General features: G+C 46.9%; 1 protein-coding gene across 1 annotated transcript in view; it reads right to left on the reverse strand.

Moving 5' to 3' along the window:
- Positions 1 to 15,581: 15,581 nt before the first annotated feature.
- The window catches only part of DDRGK1 (DDRGK domain containing 1), an 82,225-nt gene continuing 77,399 nt past the window's right edge, over positions 15,582 to 20,407 (reverse strand). Inside the window, exons 7-9 of the mRNA XM_075572641.1 lie at positions 19,139 to 19,195; positions 18,466 to 18,514; positions 15,582 to 16,489 (exon numbers count right to left, since the gene is read on the reverse strand). Coding sequence (XP_075428756.1) covers positions 16,317 to 16,489; positions 18,466 to 18,514; positions 19,139 to 19,195 — 279 coding nt within the window. The 3' untranslated portion in view covers positions 15,582 to 16,316. The remainder of the gene's footprint in view (positions 16,490 to 18,465; positions 18,515 to 19,138; positions 19,196 to 20,407) is intronic.

Below are 20,407 nucleotides of genomic sequence, written 5' to 3' on the forward strand. Positions count from 1 at the left end.
TGGGTATTCCAGGCAAAAGGTGACACATTGTGTGCTCATTTGCATGTCATTTCCCAGAATCCCTTGCTGCAGTGGGAGCACTGTATGCTAGGTGATAATGGTTGAAAGGCAGGGTTGCAGACCTGTGAATGTGCTCACAAGTGATATTCTTTATATATATATATATATATATATATATACACACAAAAAATACAATGAACTTGATAAAGGACCCATAGTCCAAAACATTGCTCAAGCATACAACAATAAACAAAGAAGCCCCAATGCACATCCAACACATAACAGAATATTTAGTACATGTTTTTTTCTATATTTTCTTCTTGGGTCATTTCGTTTTAATCCTTTGACCAAAACATGTTAAGCCTGCAACCACGTCGCGGTGTGACCCTATCAACAGGACCTACACTGCCCATTTATACCGTGTCTTTTATATTTCTTCCTCTGCGTAGGGAGAAAAGGAAACAAAACAGTTATATAGCCAACAGCACGGGGTGCGTGACATGTGTGCAGGGCCTAAGGTGTAAGTGTAGTGGTAGTGTAGGACCTGCTGATAGGGTTACCTTGGCGTGGTTGTAGGTTTAAAATTATTTGGCCAAAGGATTAAACTAAATGACCCCTAATTATAAGAAAAAATATATAGAAACAATATATAATAATGAACTAAATAATGCCATATAGGACGTGCATTTGGGTTTCTTTGTTTATTGTAGTGCTAGAAGGCTTCTGGGGCACAAGTACAACTGCTTATTGAATACTAGTGGTTCTTCGTCTTTGCTGTAGGGTCCCATTTATTAGTAGTCCTTTTCCTGCCATGGGCATGATGACCATAACCACCATGCCACCTTCCAAACCCTCCTCTTCTGCCAATATAACGAGACCTATTTGTTTTCACCAGAGTCCCATCCCAACTGCACAGGCCACATGGTGTGTGTTCTACTTATAGGCTGTGCAGTAAGCCAAGGTTAAGAGAGAGAAATGAAGAGAAGTCAATATATTTCAGGGGTGGCCAACTCCAGTCCTCAAGGGTCACTAACAGGTCAGGTTTTAAGGATATCCCTACTTGAGCACAGGTGGCTCAGTCAAAATGTCTGAATTTCTGAACCACTTGTGCTGAAGCAGGGATATCCCGAATACCTGGCCTGTTGGTAGCTCTTGAGGACTGGAGTTGGCCGTGCCTGATGTATTTTAAGAGACATTGCGATGCACATTGACTTTTAATGCTTGGCAATTTTTTTTTGCAAAAAGGGCAAATTTCGTTTTGGTTCTCATACTTGGGGGGATGGAGGAGGGGGGGACCAACTTGATTTTTGGAGGGTGGGAGGAGGGGTTGTTACTTAAAAAGATTAGAGGGAAGTCTTTCCAGCAGGAAAGGGGGTAAATGTGCCAAAACACGTCAGGCAAACAGTATCCGCAAAATGGGTGAATATGCAATGCCAGCTGTGTAAAAATCGTCGGAGCATTCACAGTATTAAAAAGGAAAATGGACCCTGAAATAATAAAAAGCAGTATTCAGGTTTTTAACCCCCTCCCTCTTATAATGCCGCATACATGAAATACCCAGTTCACAGATGTAGTAAACGACATCAGTTACGCTGCCTAGCATATTTCCTGGTTTGTGATGTCACAGGGCACTTGTTGAGTAGTAATACAGTGGGTGGTATGCGTCAGTCTCTCGACTACAAAAGCAGGGCAAAAACACAAGATTCATCAAAGAAAAAGTCCACCTAGAATACAGGGATATTTATTTATTTTTTGCTTAGATAAATATTACTCCATTGGCCTTTAATACATCGCCTCCAGTATCCTCATTCAGCTCTGCAATGTACAGATGTAGCCAGCCTCTGTGTGCTCTGTGCCGGGGGGGGGGTCCCCCATTCAGCAGAACAGCGCCCTAAATGGTCCCTATCCCTGGATCCGCAGCAGTTTCATTTTCTTCCCAGCTCTGGGGACAGCAAGTCTGGCTGCATCTATACTGCAATCATCTCCATCCTAAACCAAATACACAGACTTTATTACTGGAGTGTATTTCCACCACCTAATGTATCTGGAAATAAAAGGGAGGGGCTAAATGAACCTTGAAAGCAGACCTTTAATGGTTTTAAACCCATTTCATAACATTCCTTTTGTTCTGTCTCACGATCGCCAATTTCTGCGCATCACAAATGATGTATGTACTGAAATCGCACTAATATATATATGTAACGGGTATTCCACCCCACCCAATCGCATATATAGTGTGGGTGAGTAGAACATGCAGTGTTACCGGTGTGGTGCATTACCTGTTGGCTCGCAGGAGGGCTGAGCTTCCGCCACGGGGAACCTGGGGCAATTATACTAGGGGTAACCACTTACTCAATAGGTGCAGCGCCTCCACCTGCGATGGCTCCCACCAGAGAGGGAGTGGATCCTCGCAGGACAAACTCAATGATCACATACACAATGGGGTATAATAACTAAGGACTTTACTAACATGTAATACGACACATCACATTCATAATATAACCTGTGTCCCTCTCAGGAGGAGACACTAACCATGACGTCTCGCAGGACGATTCCCCAACACTAGGTGATCCCACCCAGTGTCCAAAGAACCCCACCCAATGTCCCGCACTCTTGCAGAGAATCAATGGGTGACTGCGCAGTCACCATTAAGCTAAGGGCCCGGTGGTGCACTTAGAACTGTAGATACCTGCCGAGCACTCCAGTGCTCGGATCAGCAACGCTTCACAAAGGGTCAGACGCGTGATGAATCCGTCTGATCCTATCCTGGCGATATTCTCTGTGACCCCCAACGTGGGTCCGAACTCCTTCACTGGAACCGCAGCATCTGCTGAGTCCCTCACTAACACAATAGCAACATGACACATACTACACTATAGGCGTCCCTATAACACAGCATCCTTAAGTGGCTTAAGGGTCAATCTCCTAGGGCCTTCGGGGTTGCCTATCCTATATAGGTAGGTCTTGTACCCTCCCTACTCATAATACGGGCCCTGGGCCATGGATCCCCGGACTGGTTACCGCTATGAACCCCCCCCAGTTGCCTCGTACTACGCGCAACGCCGCCCTGGGCTATAGCTCCCCGGATTGGTTACCGCTATGAAACCCCCCCAGTGGCCTCGCCACTCGCAACACGGACCCTGGGCTATGGCTCCCCGGACTGGTTACCGCTATGAAACCCCCCAGCTGTCTCGTGCCACTAACTTACAACAGGACCCTGGGCTATGGCTCCCCGGATTGGTTACCGCTATGAAACCTCCCCAGTTGTCCTTATCTTCCCTGCTGTTCCCCAGTGCCAACTAAAGTAAGTGACAGGTTCCCTATCCTGAGGGCTGTCCCTGGCAACACTCACACTACTGGGGACTCAGGGCTATATTGGGCCAAGGGGGTGCTGGCCTAGTACAGGGAGTTCCTCGCTCCTGTACCCTACCTCCTTCCCTTGACTGCTCCTTCCTCTGACTGACAACGTAGCTGCAAGCCCGCCAAATGTATCCACTTGCTCTCCTGGCAGTCCTGCAGCCCTATTGGCTCCTATGAGGCACCTGGTGCCTGTCTCCCTATGCCTCCTGGGAATTGTAGTCCCAAGGCCCTTACTGTAACATTGGGGCCGCGTGCGCGCCTTCCCTGTGCTTACACTAACCCCTAATGGCCGCCGCAATCTCTCCCTACCTCTCGCGCTACTCTCCTGGCTGGCTCCTACACTCGCGCGATCTTCTGCGCATGCGCGACTATCTCGGGCCGCCGGGGACTCTCTGCGCATGCGCGAACCGGCGCAACATGGCGGCGCCCTGTGCAAGAGCCGCCGGAGATCTCCTGCACTCCGGCGAGCTCCCTCCTCGGCCCCCACCCTCCTGAATGGCCGTCGGGTCTGCCGCTTGCCGCTGGCAGTACCCGACAGCGTCCGTGACCACGGAGGCGCCCGGGGGGGTCGCAGGGGGAAAAAGATGACCTGGCTACACTCTCCCCCTGGTGAAAAACCCAACGCCCTCGCTTGGGGAACGACATAACATGGTACAATTTCACACAATGCAAAATTACATGGCATATCACACCCACTATTACCCGAGGCCAGCTGAGTATCAGCTGCTTGCTGAGACCATTTGTGGGGTGCCCCTAACTGATCAGATGGGGGTACCTCACTTTTGCGTCCGTGAGCCTCCCCGGGGTGAATCTCTCGGAAAGCACACTCTGGCGTAACAGTCACTGCTTCAGTGCTACTTCCTCCCCCTAGTGGAAGGAATAGCGCAGTGTCCCTCACACCAACCTTTACTTGATCATCCATGGCCTGGAAGCAGCAGGCCAGGCGGCTAGGACCTTTCCCTCGGTCCACTACGTGACGAATGGGCCGCTTCTTCTTGGGCGCAAAGGAGGCAACTTCTACCAGCTCCTTTGCCACATAGTCCTTGTCCCTACATACGTGCTCAGCTTCCACTGAGAAGCGAGAACTGGACACTGTCTCTTTACTCAAAGTCTCTGCTTCACCTGGCAGGGGGTAAAGAGTAGACACCTTACCCCTGCGGTGATTCTCGGTGGCCAACAGGTCCTCGGGGACGCTGTCAGTTCCCACCTCGGCTGTCTCGGGACCTGCCTCCTGTACTTCTGGGGCAGTCCACTTGCTGTCCTTAAACTCGGGAGCGTTGGATCCCAGTCCTGGGACCATTTGGGTTGGAGCGCACGGGCTCTCACTCAGATCAGGAACCGTAACTCTGGCCTGTTGCACGGCCACCTCCATCGGAGCCTGTGGGGAGCAAGGGGGTTCCTTACCACTCTGCTGGCTTGCGATGGGTTTCTCTTCTTCTGGGACGATAGGCAGTGGGTACTGGTCCACTCGCACTGCAGGACAGCTATCTTCTAGGGGGGACACCTCCGCCAGGACGCGATGTCGAGTGGAACCATTCGCCCAGGTGTCCAGACTTAAGAAGCTATCGTGCTCCGCGGTCACCTGGAGGCTCACACCCAACACCCCTGGGGCAGTCAACTCACCCCTGTCGTCGTCAACAGGTACTGATCCCAAGCCTGGGACCGATGGTACCTCTGTAGGCCGGACTGGCCGTGGTAGGGCACACGGGCCCACAGCAGGCTCTGTATGCTGTGATTCCTCTGTCTCCTCTGCTGGTTCGGCATGCTGGGGAACAATAGACTTCAATAACCGCACACCGCAACACTCACAGTAGGACCACCATGTCAATGTCTCTCTAGAACAGTTACAAGTGGGGCTAAAACACTGTATGCCCATTTCTCCTTCCACTTCGATGGTCCTGTAGTCGAGGGATAACCGAGACACTTTGGCTCCCTGAGCGTGGGCTTCTTGCAGGCAGGAGCATATGAAGAGAAGAGAATCTACTCCTGGCGCACGCCAGGCCACATACATATTGGGGTGTATGTCCTGACAGTCTATCTCGGTTTCCTGTTCAGAAAGAAAATATTCCATGTCTACGACAATGCCTTCCTCCTCCTCTTCCTCCTGGTGAATAGAAGGGTCTAATGGCTGTTCACTGTGCTCACTCCCCCTGGTGGAGTTTAAAGGAGGGGTGTGCTCTATCACTGGATGGCTCTGGCTCTGCACTGAGTCACTCACATTACGGGGGCGGGGCTCTGGTTTTCCCGCCAGTCCCGGATGGTTTTCTGCAAAATCATTCTGCGCCTTGGGGGCGGTATCACGTGCACGCATCTCACTTGGAGGAAGTTGCCATGGCGTGGGGTCAGCGTATACTAAAGGGTAACCCTCAGGGGGACACCCGGGCATAAATAACATGGACGGTGACTCGGACGGGCATATATCCCTTGAGGATGACACAACAAAAAGTCGCGATCTCCACGGGGACGTGGAAGCTGGCTCTAAGTCTATAAGAAGAGCGTGCTGCCATCCAGGGATTTTACGCATATGCTCATAGATCTCATCTTCAGATATATTGGCGGGAACGCCTTCTAAGGCCACCACACGGCGGGGACTAAGATTTTTTATCCTCAAGGCCCAGGCGAGGACCTCGTGTCCGGACTTGACAACCATGGTGGAAAAAATTAGGACTTGGACAATTTAGAAAAAAATGGAACAGGGCACCCCAGGTCTATCTCAGCAGCGCCTCCAAATGTAACGGGTATTCCACCCCACCCAATCGCATATATAGTGTGGGTGAGTAGAACATGCAGTGTTACCGGTGTGGTGCATTACCTGTTGGCTCGCAGGAGGGCTGAGCTTCCGCCACGGGGAACCTGGGGCAATTATACTAGGGGTAACCACTTACTCAATAGGTGCAGCGCCTCCACCTGCGATGGCTCCCACCAGAGAGGGAGTGGATCCTCGCAGGACAAACTCAATGATCACATACACAATGGGGTATAATAACTAAGGACTTTACTAACATGTAATACGACACATCACATTCATAATATAACCTGTGTCCCTCTCAGGAGGAGACACTAACCATGACGTCTCGCAGGACGATTCCCCAACACTAGGTGATCCCACCCAGTGTCCAAAGAACCCCACCCAATGTCCCGCACTCTTGCAGAGAATCAATGGGTGACTGCGCAGTCACCATTAAGCTAAGGGCCCGGTGGTGCACTTAGAACTGTAGATACCTGCCGAGCACTCCAGTGCTCGGATCAGCAACGCTTCACAAAGGGTCAGACGCGTGATGAATCCGTCTGATCCTATCCTGGCGATATTCTCTGTGACCCCCAACGTGGGTCCGAACTCCTTCACTGGAACCGCAGCATCTGCTGAGTCCCTCACTAACACAATAGCAACATGACACATACTACACTATAGGCGTCCCTATAACACAGCATCCTTAAGTGGCTTAAGGGTCAATCTCCTAGGGCCTTCGGGGTTGCCTATCCTATATAGGTAGGTCTTGTACCCTCCCTACTCATAATACGGGCCCTGGGCCATGGATCCCCGGACTGGTTACCGCTATGAACCCCCCCCAGTTGCCTCGTACTACGCGCAACGCCGCCCTGGGCTATAGCTCCCCGGATTGGTTACCGCTATGAAACCCCCCCAGTGGCCTCGCCACTCGCAACACGGACCCTGGGCTATGGCTCCCCGGACTGGTTACCGCTATGAAACCCCCCAGCTGTCTCGTGCCACTAACTTACAACAGGACCCTGGGCTATGGCTCCCCGGATTGGTTACCGCTATGAAACCTCCCCAGTTGTCCTTATCTTCCCTGCTGTTCCCCAGTGCCAACTAAAGTAAGTGACAGGTTCCCTATCCTGAGGGCTGTCCCTGGCAACACTCACACTACTGGGGACTCAGGGCTATATTGGGCCAAGGGGGTGCTGGCCTAGTACAGGGAGTTCCTCGCTCCTGTACCCTACCTCCTTCCCTTGACTGCTCCTTCCTCTGACTGACAACGTAGCTGCAAGCCCGCCAAATGTATCCACTTGCTCTCCTGGCAGTCCTGCAGCCCTATTGGCTCCTATGAGGCACCTGGTGCCTGTCTCCCTATGCCTCCTGGGAATTGTAGTCCCAAGGCCCTTACTGTAACATTGGGGCCGCGTGCGCGCCTTCCCTGTGCTTACACTAACCCCTAATGGCCGCCGCAATCTCTCCCTACCTCTCGCGCTACTCTCCTGGCTGGCTCCTACACTCGCGCGATCTTCTGCGCATGCGCGACTATCTCGGGCCGCCGGGGACTCTCTGCGCATGCGCGAACCGGCGCAACATGGCGGCGCCCTGTGCAAGAGCCGCCGGAGATCTCCTGCACTCCGGCGAGCTCCCTCCTCGGCCCCCACCCTCCTGAATGGCCGTCGGGTCTGCCGCTTGCCGCTGGCAGTACCCGACAGCGTCCGTGACCACGGAGGCGCCCGGGGGGGTCGCAGGGGGAAAAAGATGACCTGGCTACATATATATTATATATATATATATTTTTTGCATTATGGTGATATAGCTAGTTTAAATAAGACTTAAATTATACTATATATTGTGTTCAAAAGCAATTGTCTTCAACCAATGAAGATGATTTTTTTAAACCTCTGGTTTGCTGGAAGGAATAGCTAATTATTTGATCCCCTGCCAGCAGCCTAAGGGTTAATAGCTGGACCGCTGTTTGTATTTTTGCCTGTAACATTACAAAGTTTTTCTGTTTTTGTTTTGAGATGTGAAATTTGTACCAATTTTTTTTTAAATATTTTTTTTCCAAAGAAATTATTTCATATCCAGTGTTCTTTTTCCTCTTTTTTCCCCCCTAACATGGCTTTGTTGAAATATATTTAAGAAATATGTAATATTTGGACCAGATGTTATGAATAATAGTAGAAAATAAAAAGCTATTTTTCTGTATTTTTAAAGCTGTTAAATATAAATAATAAAAACAGAATGGCTATAAAAAGATTAGAGGGAATTTTTATGACGCATCGTGGGGGAGAATCACACATCTGTATTTCTTAGCAGTCATTTGTCAAATAAAAGAAAACAATGACCAAAAAAATAGACAAGCGGCAAAAATTGCCGCTGTAGAGAGATATTGTTAAAATCTTAATTTAGTACAGACCAAGTGAGTAACCAAAAAAAGACTGTGCGATTATGATGTGGGTGGAAATTATAGAAGTGACTCACAGCGTGGTGTGAGTTTCATGCACCTTTAAAAAGTGACTTATTCTGTCCTGGGACCTCTTCTCTTTACTGTACACACTCTCTCTAGGTGACCTAATCTCATCTCTTGTGTTCAAATATCACCTGTATGCTGATGACACACCTGCTGTACAGACTAAAGTTTCTGTACTGTATGTCTCTCTTCTATATCATCCTGCATGGCTCTCCGCCGACTTAAACTTACTGTAACATGGCAAAAACAGAGCTCCTCATACTTCCTCCCAAACCTGACCCTACTACCTCTTTCCACATTACTGTTGGAAGTACTATTATTCACCCAGTAGCCCAAGCACACTGTCTAGGGGTCACACACGACTCCTCTCTTTCTCTTCTCACATTCAAAAGGTAGCAAAAAACTGTTGTTCTTCCTCAGCAATATTACCAACATTCGCCCTTCCCTGTTTCTCGACTGCAAAATCTCTGACACCGACCCTTATTCTCTCCCGTCTCGATTACTGTAACCTGCTGTCTGGCCTTCCTGCCTCTCACCCGTCTCCCATACAATCTATCCTAAATGCTGCTGCCAGAATCACTCTATTCTTTCCGAAATCTGTCTCTGCGTCTCCCCTGCTGAAATCCTCTCCTGGCTTCCTATTAAATCCCATATGATACACTCAATTCTCCTCCCTTTTAAAGCTTTACACTCTTCTGCTCCTCCGTACATCTCAGCCCTAATTTCTCGCTATGCACCATCCCGACTCTTGCGTTCTGCTCAAGGATGTCTTCTCTCTTCCCCTTTTGTATCTAAAGCCCTCTCCCGCCTTACACCCTTCTCACTGACTGCCCCACACCTCTGGAATGCCCTTCCCCTCAATACCCGACTAGCACCCTCTCTATCCACACTTAAGACCCACCGCAAAACACACGGAAGCAGATGAGTAGCCCCATGGATGATAATTAACACCTCATTCATTAACTTTGGCCCTTTGCAGACGCACTTACCAGAACACCCTCCTACTGTCTCTGTACGATCTGCCTACTTACCAATTCGATTGTAAGCTCTTCAGACCAGGGACTCCTTTTCCTAAATGTTACTTTTATGTCTGAAGCACTTCTCCCCTTTATGTGTTATTTATATTATTTGTTATTTATATAATTGTCACATATATTACTGCTGTGCAGCGCTATGTACATTAATGGCACTTTATAAATAAAGACATACATACATTATTCACTCTTTGCTTATCATACCATCATAAAATTAAAAAAAAAAAACACTTTACATCTATTCTGTCATTTGCAATTACCTATTTTAAATAGCTACAGTGCTGTATGTTGCCATATTTTTCACGCAATAATAAAACAGACAAGGTCATACTGCAATGTTAGAAGTTTTATATGGTATAGAAAGCCGGTAGTTCTCTGTGAGTGCCCTCACAGTAATAGTAGTCATTGTATAGAAGATAAATGGGCTTGAGGTTCACACAGCACAGTCCAGTTCTCAAAAAGGTTAACGCCGCTGCTCCACCTGATGCTCGGTCTTTTCAAGCTTTCACAAACCATACAAATTCATGTGGAGCAAGTTTCCTCAAGGTTTACCTAGGTCTGGGGTGGCCAACACCAGTCCTCAAACCAGTGACTGAGCCACCTGCGCTGAAGCAGGGAGATCTTGAAAACCTAACCTGTTGGTAGCTCTTGCGGACTGGAGTTGGCCACCCCTGACCTAGGTGAACATATCTCCAAGTGCCAGGTCCCCAAACATTGTGGATTTCTATGCATTTTTGATCAAACTAAGGGGAATCCGCCTGGTAAGACAGCTCCATCGAAGTCATTGGGAATGTTTGGAATTCTAGATGTGTCTGGTTTGGCACAACAATGAATGGAGACTCCACATCAGAATGAATGGGGACTCCACAGCAGAATGAATGGGGACTCCACATCAGAATGAATGGGGACTCCACAGCAGAATGAATGGGGACTCCACAGCAGAATGAATGGGGACTCCACAGCAGAATGAATGGGGACTGCACAGCAGAATGAATGGGGACTCCACAGCAGAATGAATGGGGACTCCACAGCAGAATGAATGGGGACTCCACAGCAGAATGAATGGGGACTCCACAGCAGAATGAATGGGGACTCCACAGCAGAATGAATGGGGACTCCACAGCAGAATGAATGGGGACTCCACAGCAGAATGAATGGGGACTCCACAGCAGAATGAATGGGGACTCCACAGCAGAATGAATGGGTTCTTTAAACTTTGGTAAAAGGGTCTAGAATTGACCAGCATAAATCTGCAAAATGGAAGCGTTATTGGAGGTGTGCATGACATGGTTTTTCTGCTTTACATATCAGACAATGCTAAGGGAGCACGATCTGTTGAATTCATACTGACCCCATCTCATACAGTATGCTGTGAATGTCTTCCGTTTGTCCAGGAAGATTTCAGCTCCAATAAAATGAACAAGGGGAAGAGAAATTCACAGCACGTTGAATTGGGACTCGTGTCGTCCGAGTTTCCAAATTAGCTCTCAGAGGCAACAGAAAAGGCTACAGTGAAAAGCCAGCACAGTGTGTGATAAAAATAAGGTAACCCACCAACAGTATCAATAAGCATGTACCCGGAGGGACCATCATTGGCACATTGCATTGAACCTATATGTCTTGCTTCTTTTTGGATCATGAGGTTATTTCTAGAACAGTGTGCAGAAGTTCCTATGTTTTTCATATGACCTATGCAGAGTGGTCACTGGTTGGTTACAGGTGTGTAGCGCACAGAGAGGTAAGAGGAGAATGAAGAAAGCAGGTAGGGATGAAAGGAGCAAAGTCTGAACAGGACTAGTTATGGGGTCACTTGCAGAGCTCTGTAGCTTTTTCTTTGCCTTTCATTAAAATGGAAACGCCATATAGTAAATATTAGGAATAGTGATGAAATTCTGACTGGAAGAGTCTCCATGCTTGGTTTCTGCCACATTTCCTTATTCAAAACTGAATTATTATTTCCCCCCTACTTTTCATTAATGCAATGGTTGGCAAAACAGAGTAATTTCACAAATAAATGCAGGATATACAGGTTACATAGTGCAGGAGGTTGAAGAAAGACATACACCCATCAAGTTTAACCTATGCTAAATTTAGACAACGGATACTTTATCCTATATTTGTACTTACAGTATATTGATCCACAGGAAGGCAAACAAAAAAACCCCAGTGACACATTATCCAATAATGTCTCATAAGGGGGAAAATAAATTCCTTCCCGACTCCAAATAATGGTAATCGGATTTCTCCCTGGATCAACATCCTTCCCATGTTTACTTATTTGTTATATCGCTGTGTATCTTTCCGTTCTAAAAACATGTCCAACCTTTTTTTGAAGATATCTATTGTATCTGTCACAGCCTCCATGGGTAATGAATTCCACATTTTAACTGCCCTTACTGTAAAGAACCCTTTCCTTTGTTGCTGGTGAAATGTCCTTTCCTCCAACCTTAAGGGATGGCCCGAGTCCTTTGTACTGCCCTTGGGATAGTTATTTTGAAAGCTCCTTGTATTGTCCCCGAATATATTTGTACGCCTCTTTTCTAATGTAAACAAATTAATTTACGTAGCCTCTCCTTATAAATCAGATTATCTATCCCCTTTATTAATTTGGTGGCTTTTCTCTGCACTCTGTAGTTCCATAATGTATTTTTTTATGAGTGGTGCCCAAAATTGTACTCCATATTCAATATGCGATCTTATTAATGCTTTATAAAGGGGCATAATTATGTTTACTTCCTTTCCATCCATTGCCTGTTTTATGTAAGATAAGATCTTGTTTGCCTTTGCAGCTACTGCCTGACTTTGGGCACTACTGCTAAGCCTGCTGTCTACAAGCACTCCTAAATCCTTCTCCATCAATGAATCCCTTAATTTATCCACATTTAATTTGTAAGTCACCTGTTTATTCTTGTTTCCCAAATGCATAATGTATCTGTATTAAACCTCATCTTCTATTTACCTGCCCAAGTTTCCAGTCTGTCCAAGTCCTTCTGGAGAGAAATTACATCCTGCTCTGATTCTACCTTACACAATTTAGCTGCATTGACCTCTATGTGAAGGGGCACCATGACGGGGGGCCAGGCTACCCTCTTACCTCTTTTTGCTCCCGGGCCTCTCTCCCCCCCGACCCCCGCATTCGGGTGACGGCATCAAGGGGTGGGGTAGGGGAGATTATTTTAGGGCAGCTGGCAGGGTGCATCGTCAGTCTGCGCCCTGCCAGCAAAACCCACCCAACCGTCCCTGTTTTGCATATATTGTTTGTGTGGTTGTCATCGTTGGAAGTTTTTTATGAAAAAAAAAAAAAATGAAATTAAGGACTGAAGTTCCTTGATGGAGTCGAGAAAAGTCAATCCAGGTGTAAATATGTTTACTGAGTCCAAGCTGCTTTATTTTGTACACTAACCTCGTGTGGAACCGTATCAAAAATCTAAGTTGACCACATCAACTGTATTACCCTGGTCTAAATTCCTACTTATCTCCTCAAAGAAACTAATAGTTATTTTTGCATGACCTATCCTTCATAAATCCATGCTGACTATTACCAACAATTTGGTTTTCCATGAGATATTCCTGAATATTATCCTGTACCAAATCTTCAAGTAGCTTCCCGTTACAGTATAAATCCATTTATTATATTAAAATGTATGAATGAGAACTTATATCAAGACAATTGCATGAGAATATGTTGTAGGATTTTGAATTCATATGTAACACAGGGAACTGAATCCTAAGTGAGGTCTGATGCATAGCAGATGTTCGCGGCTGGCTTGAGTACAGGCCTGGTAGGAAATCTGAGCCTGAAGAAGTTTAGAAGTTCTTTGTCCAAAGAAAGCCACGAGTAGAGAAAGGGGGCGGAGTTAGTGATCTATAACTACAAGTTGCGTTTCTATTTTCTTTTTCCCTGGATCCCCTTCAAGGACACACATTGCATATACCATCTTAGGCCTCGGCCAGGTTCCCTGCTGGCGTGCTGAGGCTCAGGGAAAGCGGGTGCTTTCCCTGGCCTTGCGATTGCTTACCGCACGCGCTGTCAGGGGGCCATCAGGAGGCGGGCACGTCTCTGGCCGGGGGCGGGCCAGTGACGTCACGGAGATGGTTCGCCCTCATTGGGCGAACCGCTCATGTGACCGGCCTGTCGCGCCGGCAAGCGGGGGAATTTTAAATTCCCCTAAGACCTACACTTCCGCGCGCTTGCAGAAGCATAGGTGAGCTCTAATTGCGGCTGTAGGGGCTCAGTGCTGAGCGGCAGCGTGCTTCCTCCAGCAAGCAGGGAACATGGCCGAGGCCTAAGTAGCAGCATGTGAGAGACAAGGGTTCCTGTGTTCTATAATTACAGCTTAACCCCGATATAGCGTGACCCGTTATAACGCGGTTTTCATGTGGCTCCCGTTTAAAAAAAAAAAATACAATTTAATTTGTTTTTACACTGCACACACTCCCAGCACACTCTCACTGCACACTGCACTCTCTCACTGCACACTGCACACACTCCCAGCACTCACTGCACACACTCTCACTGCACACACTACCAGCACTCACTGCACACTGCTCACAGCACACTCAGCACACTACACTGCACAGCACACCACACTCACACCACACCTCCCACTCCCTACCTTTGGTGTCGGCTGCTGAGATCGGAGCGGAGCTGGCATCAGGAGGAGGGGGGGGGGGGGTGTCGGGAGGGGTGGTGTGGATGCCGGTAGGGGGGGTGAGTGAGGATCAGGCTGAGACTCGGAGGGCCGCGTGGGCTAGGCCCAAAACTGATTATGCCGCGGAGGGCCGGCAGGTGTGGGGGCCTCGGGGGGGGGGGGGGGGGAGGAAGTGGATGCTGGTGGAGGGGGATGGATGCCGGTGGTGGGAGGTAAGGAGCAGGTTGCGGCTGGACACGGAGGGCCGCTGCTGGGGGACGTGTAGGGCTTCCGGACACCTCTTCCTTCCCTCCTTACTCCGTCCCTCCCGATCGGGCGCGCGGCGGCCATTTTTTTAAAAATTAGCGCGACCCCAGTTCTAGCGCGGTCGGATCAGGTGGCCCCCGAGGACCGCGCTATAACGGGGTTGAGCTGTACTAGCAGAGCACATGTCTGTCATCATTGATTGAATTTACATCTGTAAGTAATACTGTAAGAATACATTGACTTTGTGTGCTGGAAACCCATCTTCTGAAGTATTGCATCTTTCTGAACAAGAAATAATAAGTGGAATATTATTATTTAACACTTCCCCGCTATTGATGTCAGGCTTACAGGTCTGTAATTCCCCAGTTGTGATCGAGCTCCCTTTTTAAATATAAGCACCATGTCTGCTTTACGCCAGTCTTGTGGTACTGAGCCTGTGGAAATGGAGTCCTTGAATATTAAATGCGATGGTTTGGCTATTACTGAACTTAACTCCTGAAGAGCTCGTGGATGTACAGTATGCCATCGGGGCCAGGTGCCTTATTTTCTTTCATTTTATCAAGCCGCCTACGAACTTCTTCCTCAGTTAACCAGTTGTCCGTTAATATAGAGGTTGTGACTTTCTCCTGCAGCACTACTATTACAATTGATTCTTCCCTGGTAAATAGAGGCAAAGAATGTGTTTAATACCTCTGCTTTTTCCTTATCTCCAATAATTTGCCTGCCCATCTCATACTGTATATAAGATATTGGCATTACAGGTAGATATGGGATTGGGGGTAGCAGGGGGCTTTAGCCCAATATAACGGTGAGACCATGTAAAAATATTTAAACACTCAGCCCGTATTTATCAAGGAAAAAAAGCTTAGTGGAAGCAAAAGGTTTTTCCTTTTGCTAAATGCTAGAGCTGCCTCCCCCCCACCAACCCCCCAGATTTGCAGCAGGAAGTCTTGGATACATATCCTATTTGGTCTTGATTGTGTGTTATCCATGTCTTGGTGTTCTGATCATACTCTCAAAGCAAACGAAGTACATTTTTATAGCAGATTGAACCAAAAATAAACACAAAAACAACATTTTTATGCGCTCCAAGAGAGTAGAGAACATGAAGTTTAATAAAATAGCAATAGAAACAGTAAAATACCATCATGAACAGTATTCATGTTCTTTCCCATAAACAATTGGGTGGAAGATGGGTACACAATAATAGACATATTTAAACGTACCTATTCCATATGTATTATGATGTACATCAACCCTTCTTAACCATTGCCCCGTTTGTGAGGCAAGGCATTAGGTGTAACCTCTATCATTGGGTAAGGGAGTGTAAGGAGGAGTTGCAGGCAGCCAATTGGCAAAGATTCTCTAACCCAGTGTTTCCCAACTCCAGTCCTCGGGGAACCCCAACAGGTCAGGTCTTAAGGAGATCCCTGCTCCAGCACAGGTGGCTCAGTCACAATGACGGAGCCGCTGATTGACCCACCTGTGCTGGAGCAGGGATATCCTTAAGACCTGACTCCAGACAAATGTAAAATGGGCACAAACTCCAAAGTTTTATATTTGTACAAAATATGTTCCTATGGTAAGTACAAAGAAGTAAATGTATATGTTTGCAATAGACACACAACACTCAACTCAGATAGCTTTAAGCTCTTTGCTGGCTGGAAAAGAGGCTGTTTGATGCAACCTGCAATGCTGTTATACATGTGCAATATAGGGTCTGCATTTAAAAAATGTGTGTATGTATATATATATGTATATATGTGTCACTCATCACTGTTCTCTGCATTTCATTTCAACAAACTTTCTCCTATTCCCTGTACTGTGCATCTTCACGAGACTTCAAGTGGCACAGCGCTGGTGTCGGGGTTGAGGTTGATCAGGGAGTTGCTTGCATGGGCCAGGTCAGAGATGGACACCCGCCCCCTCTGTCTGACGAACTGGGCGACCGAAGCCAACTCCTCCGGGGTGATGTAGATAAACTTCCCTCGGTCGTCGATCACACCTGAAGAACAGACAGTCAGGACTCGGGGGGGGGGGGGGGGGGGGGGCTACAGACGCGCTGGCAGAGGATATTGTAGCACATGTAAAGAAGAACTGGACCCTCGGAGCGCTAGGCTTGCCAGGAATGGTTCATGGAGCCCTGCAGTGTCCAGTACTGGAAGCTCTTGGGGTACAAAACTGGGAATCTACCATGCTACATTACTTGTGTCATAGACCTCCTTGCATCCAAGTACAGTGTACAGGAGGGCAACTCCAGTACTCAAAGGCCATCAAAAGGTCAGGTTTTGAGGATATCCCTGCTTCAGCACAGGTGGCTCAATATTCGACTGAGCCACTGATTGAGCCACCTGTGCTGAAGCAGGGATATCCTTAAAACCTGATCTTTTTTGTGGCCCTTGAGGACTGGAGTTGCCCTCTCCTGGTGCACACCTAGAAATAAAGGGAGTATATGTTTCCGGGATTTCAGCTGCTTGTGTCAAATGCAACAAACTTTTAAAGTTGTATTTTCTCACATTTCTGAACGATCGTTCGTGACAGGAGATTATACCGGTCTGATTTTTATTTATTGCGTATTATATTTTATTGTATTATTTTAAACGGGAACAGAACATTTACAAACCAGGACAAAAAAAACCTCAACAAACATGGCTATTGTCGTGGGAAATCTTCCGAGAACTGAGTTCCAACAATTATTATTTTTTTTTGTAGGGAGAAACTCCATATAGTAATTATGAAATGATTAATCATGGGCCTGGATACTATCTTGAAGTAGATAAATGCCTTTTATACCACATTTATTTACGATAAGCAAGCAACAGTCCCAGTTTCACTTTTTTTTTACTATATGCAGCATGTGTGTAGGTTTGAGAAATAATTACCTAACATGCCAATCGATCGGCCAATATCCTGCTTGTGTGCCTATCTAAATGGCCGCCGGCTGATGCTGTGTTGCAGTCTGTGAAATGCTGCAGCTGATACTGTATGTAACATTTTATTACTAAGTGTAACACATTATTGTTACAGCTTTGAAACTAATAAGATAGACTGCTGTTTGGAACACAGCAACAGAACTGTTTGTGATACTTTGTTGCCAAAAGGGCAGAGCTGAAAAGGGTGTCTGTCAGAACCTGTTTCAAAAGAGGAAGTGGATGTCTTTCTAAATGGTTGCTGTAGCAACCAAAGGATTATCAGTGCATTAAAACGAATAATTTAAAATGGTAATAGGAGGTGAAAAAAAAAAAAAATGCAGACAGTATAATTGAATACTACAGAACAGATTAGTTTAAAAAGTATTATTTTTTTAAACATAGCATTTTGCTGCTTTAACGCTGACATTGTTATTGTAGTTTAGCTACGGTATGAATGAATTGTTCTTGGATTTGGGTTCCGGCATATTTTATACCATAAAAACCCCAGCGGAATAACAAGAGTATGACAAAATGCAGCATTGGCCGGGCACAGGCTCATATCGTTATATATCGAACCGTAGTGATCACAGCCGAGTCAAAGGCAGAAGTTTGCAAATCCATGCTGGCTAAAATACAGCTAGCAAAATAAGGATGACATCAGGTCAAAGGCGTCACAGCAGGTTGGGAAAGTGGGCAGACTAGGTGGTCTACATCCATATCTCCCATATCTCTATACAGTGACATTCCCAAGGCCACAAGGAGTGATCGGATACAACAGCCCTCAATATATACTGGGAAGGGCTTTACTACATCGGTATCAGATGCTACAGTACGTGGGAAACGTTGTGTTCTGCAGAGAAAGGGGGGAAAATCGTGTTCTACTGACATGAGCCGTATGTCTGATCCAGACAACTCCCACTCCCGATGTCGCTCTCCTGAAGGCACGTCCTCTCTAGGGGTTTGTTCATTTCATAGATGCATTCTTCCCTTCGCAACCATTTCATTGCATCTCTCTGTGCCTTTTAATTGCACATTACACACAGCATTATCCAAGTACGAATATGCTCACCTGTTATAGAGCCATCAGCCAGCAAGTCTTGTATCCTGCTGATTGCCTCCTGTTTAGAGAAAAGGGGAAAAAAACAGCATGATAAAAACTAAACTGCTAAGGTCTTACTGAGAAGTCTTCTGCCACGAGACACCTTCTGGTGCTGGAAGACACCTGCAGTATGGTATATTCCAGCATTGGAAGGTGTCCCATGAGGACCGCAGACTGCTTAGTAGATATGGTCATGTAAGCCGTTCACTTGCTTGCGATGATCTCTTTCTTATGCCACTGTGGTATGAGATTCATATGTACAAGGATGACACTGGGGTAGAAGGAGAAAAAGCAAATAACACCACTTTCTCCCCTACGAACATTCAACCGCGCATAGAATTATTGTCATTATCGGGATCCTTAGGACACACTGATGTGTTCCACATGCCTGGCTTCAATGCTAAGCCCAGTTTGGGAGTGAGGCATTTACTTACCCAGCTCCCCAACAATAAGATGGGGTCAGTGGATTACCTCTGTATTATTCTAAATAAGTGGCTACCAGTATATACAGGTTCCCCCCTTTCTTGCCAGCGGCGTCTCGGTAGACCGATAAAGCCAGCGCCTGCAATACCAGCAGGTATTCAAGTGCGACTAACGTACCAGTCTGGATAGTGTAGATGCATTTGTAGGTTTTAATTCTTACCTGAGCTCGCAGGCCAAAATTGGCACCCAGGTCTTCCAAGATAACCACTTTAGATGTCTATACAGTAAAAACAAACGTGCATGTGTCAATAAAAAAAGCTTTTCACGTAAGAACTCTGTATTAGCAAAGCAGAGGAAAAACGCAGGCACACAGTGGTATTATTGCATAAAATACTGTATGTGCCAGATTATAAAGCAACCCTGAATATAAAGGGACCCCCTAATTTCATTAGTAGCAGGGAAGAAAAAGTACACACACACACACACACACACACACACACACACACACACACACACACACACACACACACACACACACACACACACACACACACACACACACACACACTATCTATCTCGGTTTGAACTTCCTGCCACAAGCAACATGGCTGCCTCGGGCTCCCAAGGCGGAGCTTCCTCCGTTTTACCCTCCTACCTCATACTTCAGACAGCGGATTGGCTCGCAAAGTGGGCGGGTCCGATTTATAAGGCAGGTATGTACTTTTCAACTTCACTTTATTGAAAAATAAATAAATAAAATACCTGACTTTAGATTAAATACACAGCAATTTGTTTTTGCATTAATAGCACAGAGCGCCTCCACTTGTCCGTTGCTCGCATTGTACTATGACCTGGGTTGGGAGCAGAGGACTTCTTTTTGAAGAACTCTCTGTTGTATCATTTTCATTTATATCGCACACTGGGGGATAGGAGTCCCTACTCCAAAGAGCTTACAATCTAAGTGGAACAGACACTCGCACTATTACAAACAGAGCCTCACTCCTTCGATTGAATGTGCAATAAAGTGTAATATCATGTTAGAATGCTGCAGAGATTCCAACGGTGCCGTGTCGGGGGAGGACTTATAAGGAAGTCGCGCTCAAACCATTTGGGGGGGGGGGGGGGGGGGGGCGGGACCAAAACATACATGTTCTACAGCAGGGGTGGCCAATACCAGTCCACAAGGGCCACCAACTGGCCACGTATTCGGGATATCCCTGCTTCAGAATGACTGAGCCACCTGTGCTGAGGCAGGGATAGCCTTAAAACCTGATCAGTTGGTGGCCCTTAAGGACTGAAGTTGGCCGCCCCTGTCCTCAGCGGCAGCAAATGTTCATTTTTTCCCCCCATATACAAAGGCCCCGCTCTCTTCCTTGACAAAGTGCTGTTGCATGAAACGCGTACTGTGGGTGCGTTCATCTTGTCCATTTGTATCGTCTATTAGCCTGCAATAAATCTGATCAATTAATCTACTTTTGGAGATTGCCTG

The sequence above is a fragment of the Ascaphus truei genome, chromosome 1, assembly GCF_040206685.1.
Source record: "Ascaphus truei isolate aAscTru1 chromosome 1, aAscTru1.hap1, whole genome shotgun sequence".
Classification (NCBI taxonomy): Eukaryota; Metazoa; Chordata; class Amphibia; order Anura; family Ascaphidae; genus Ascaphus; species Ascaphus truei.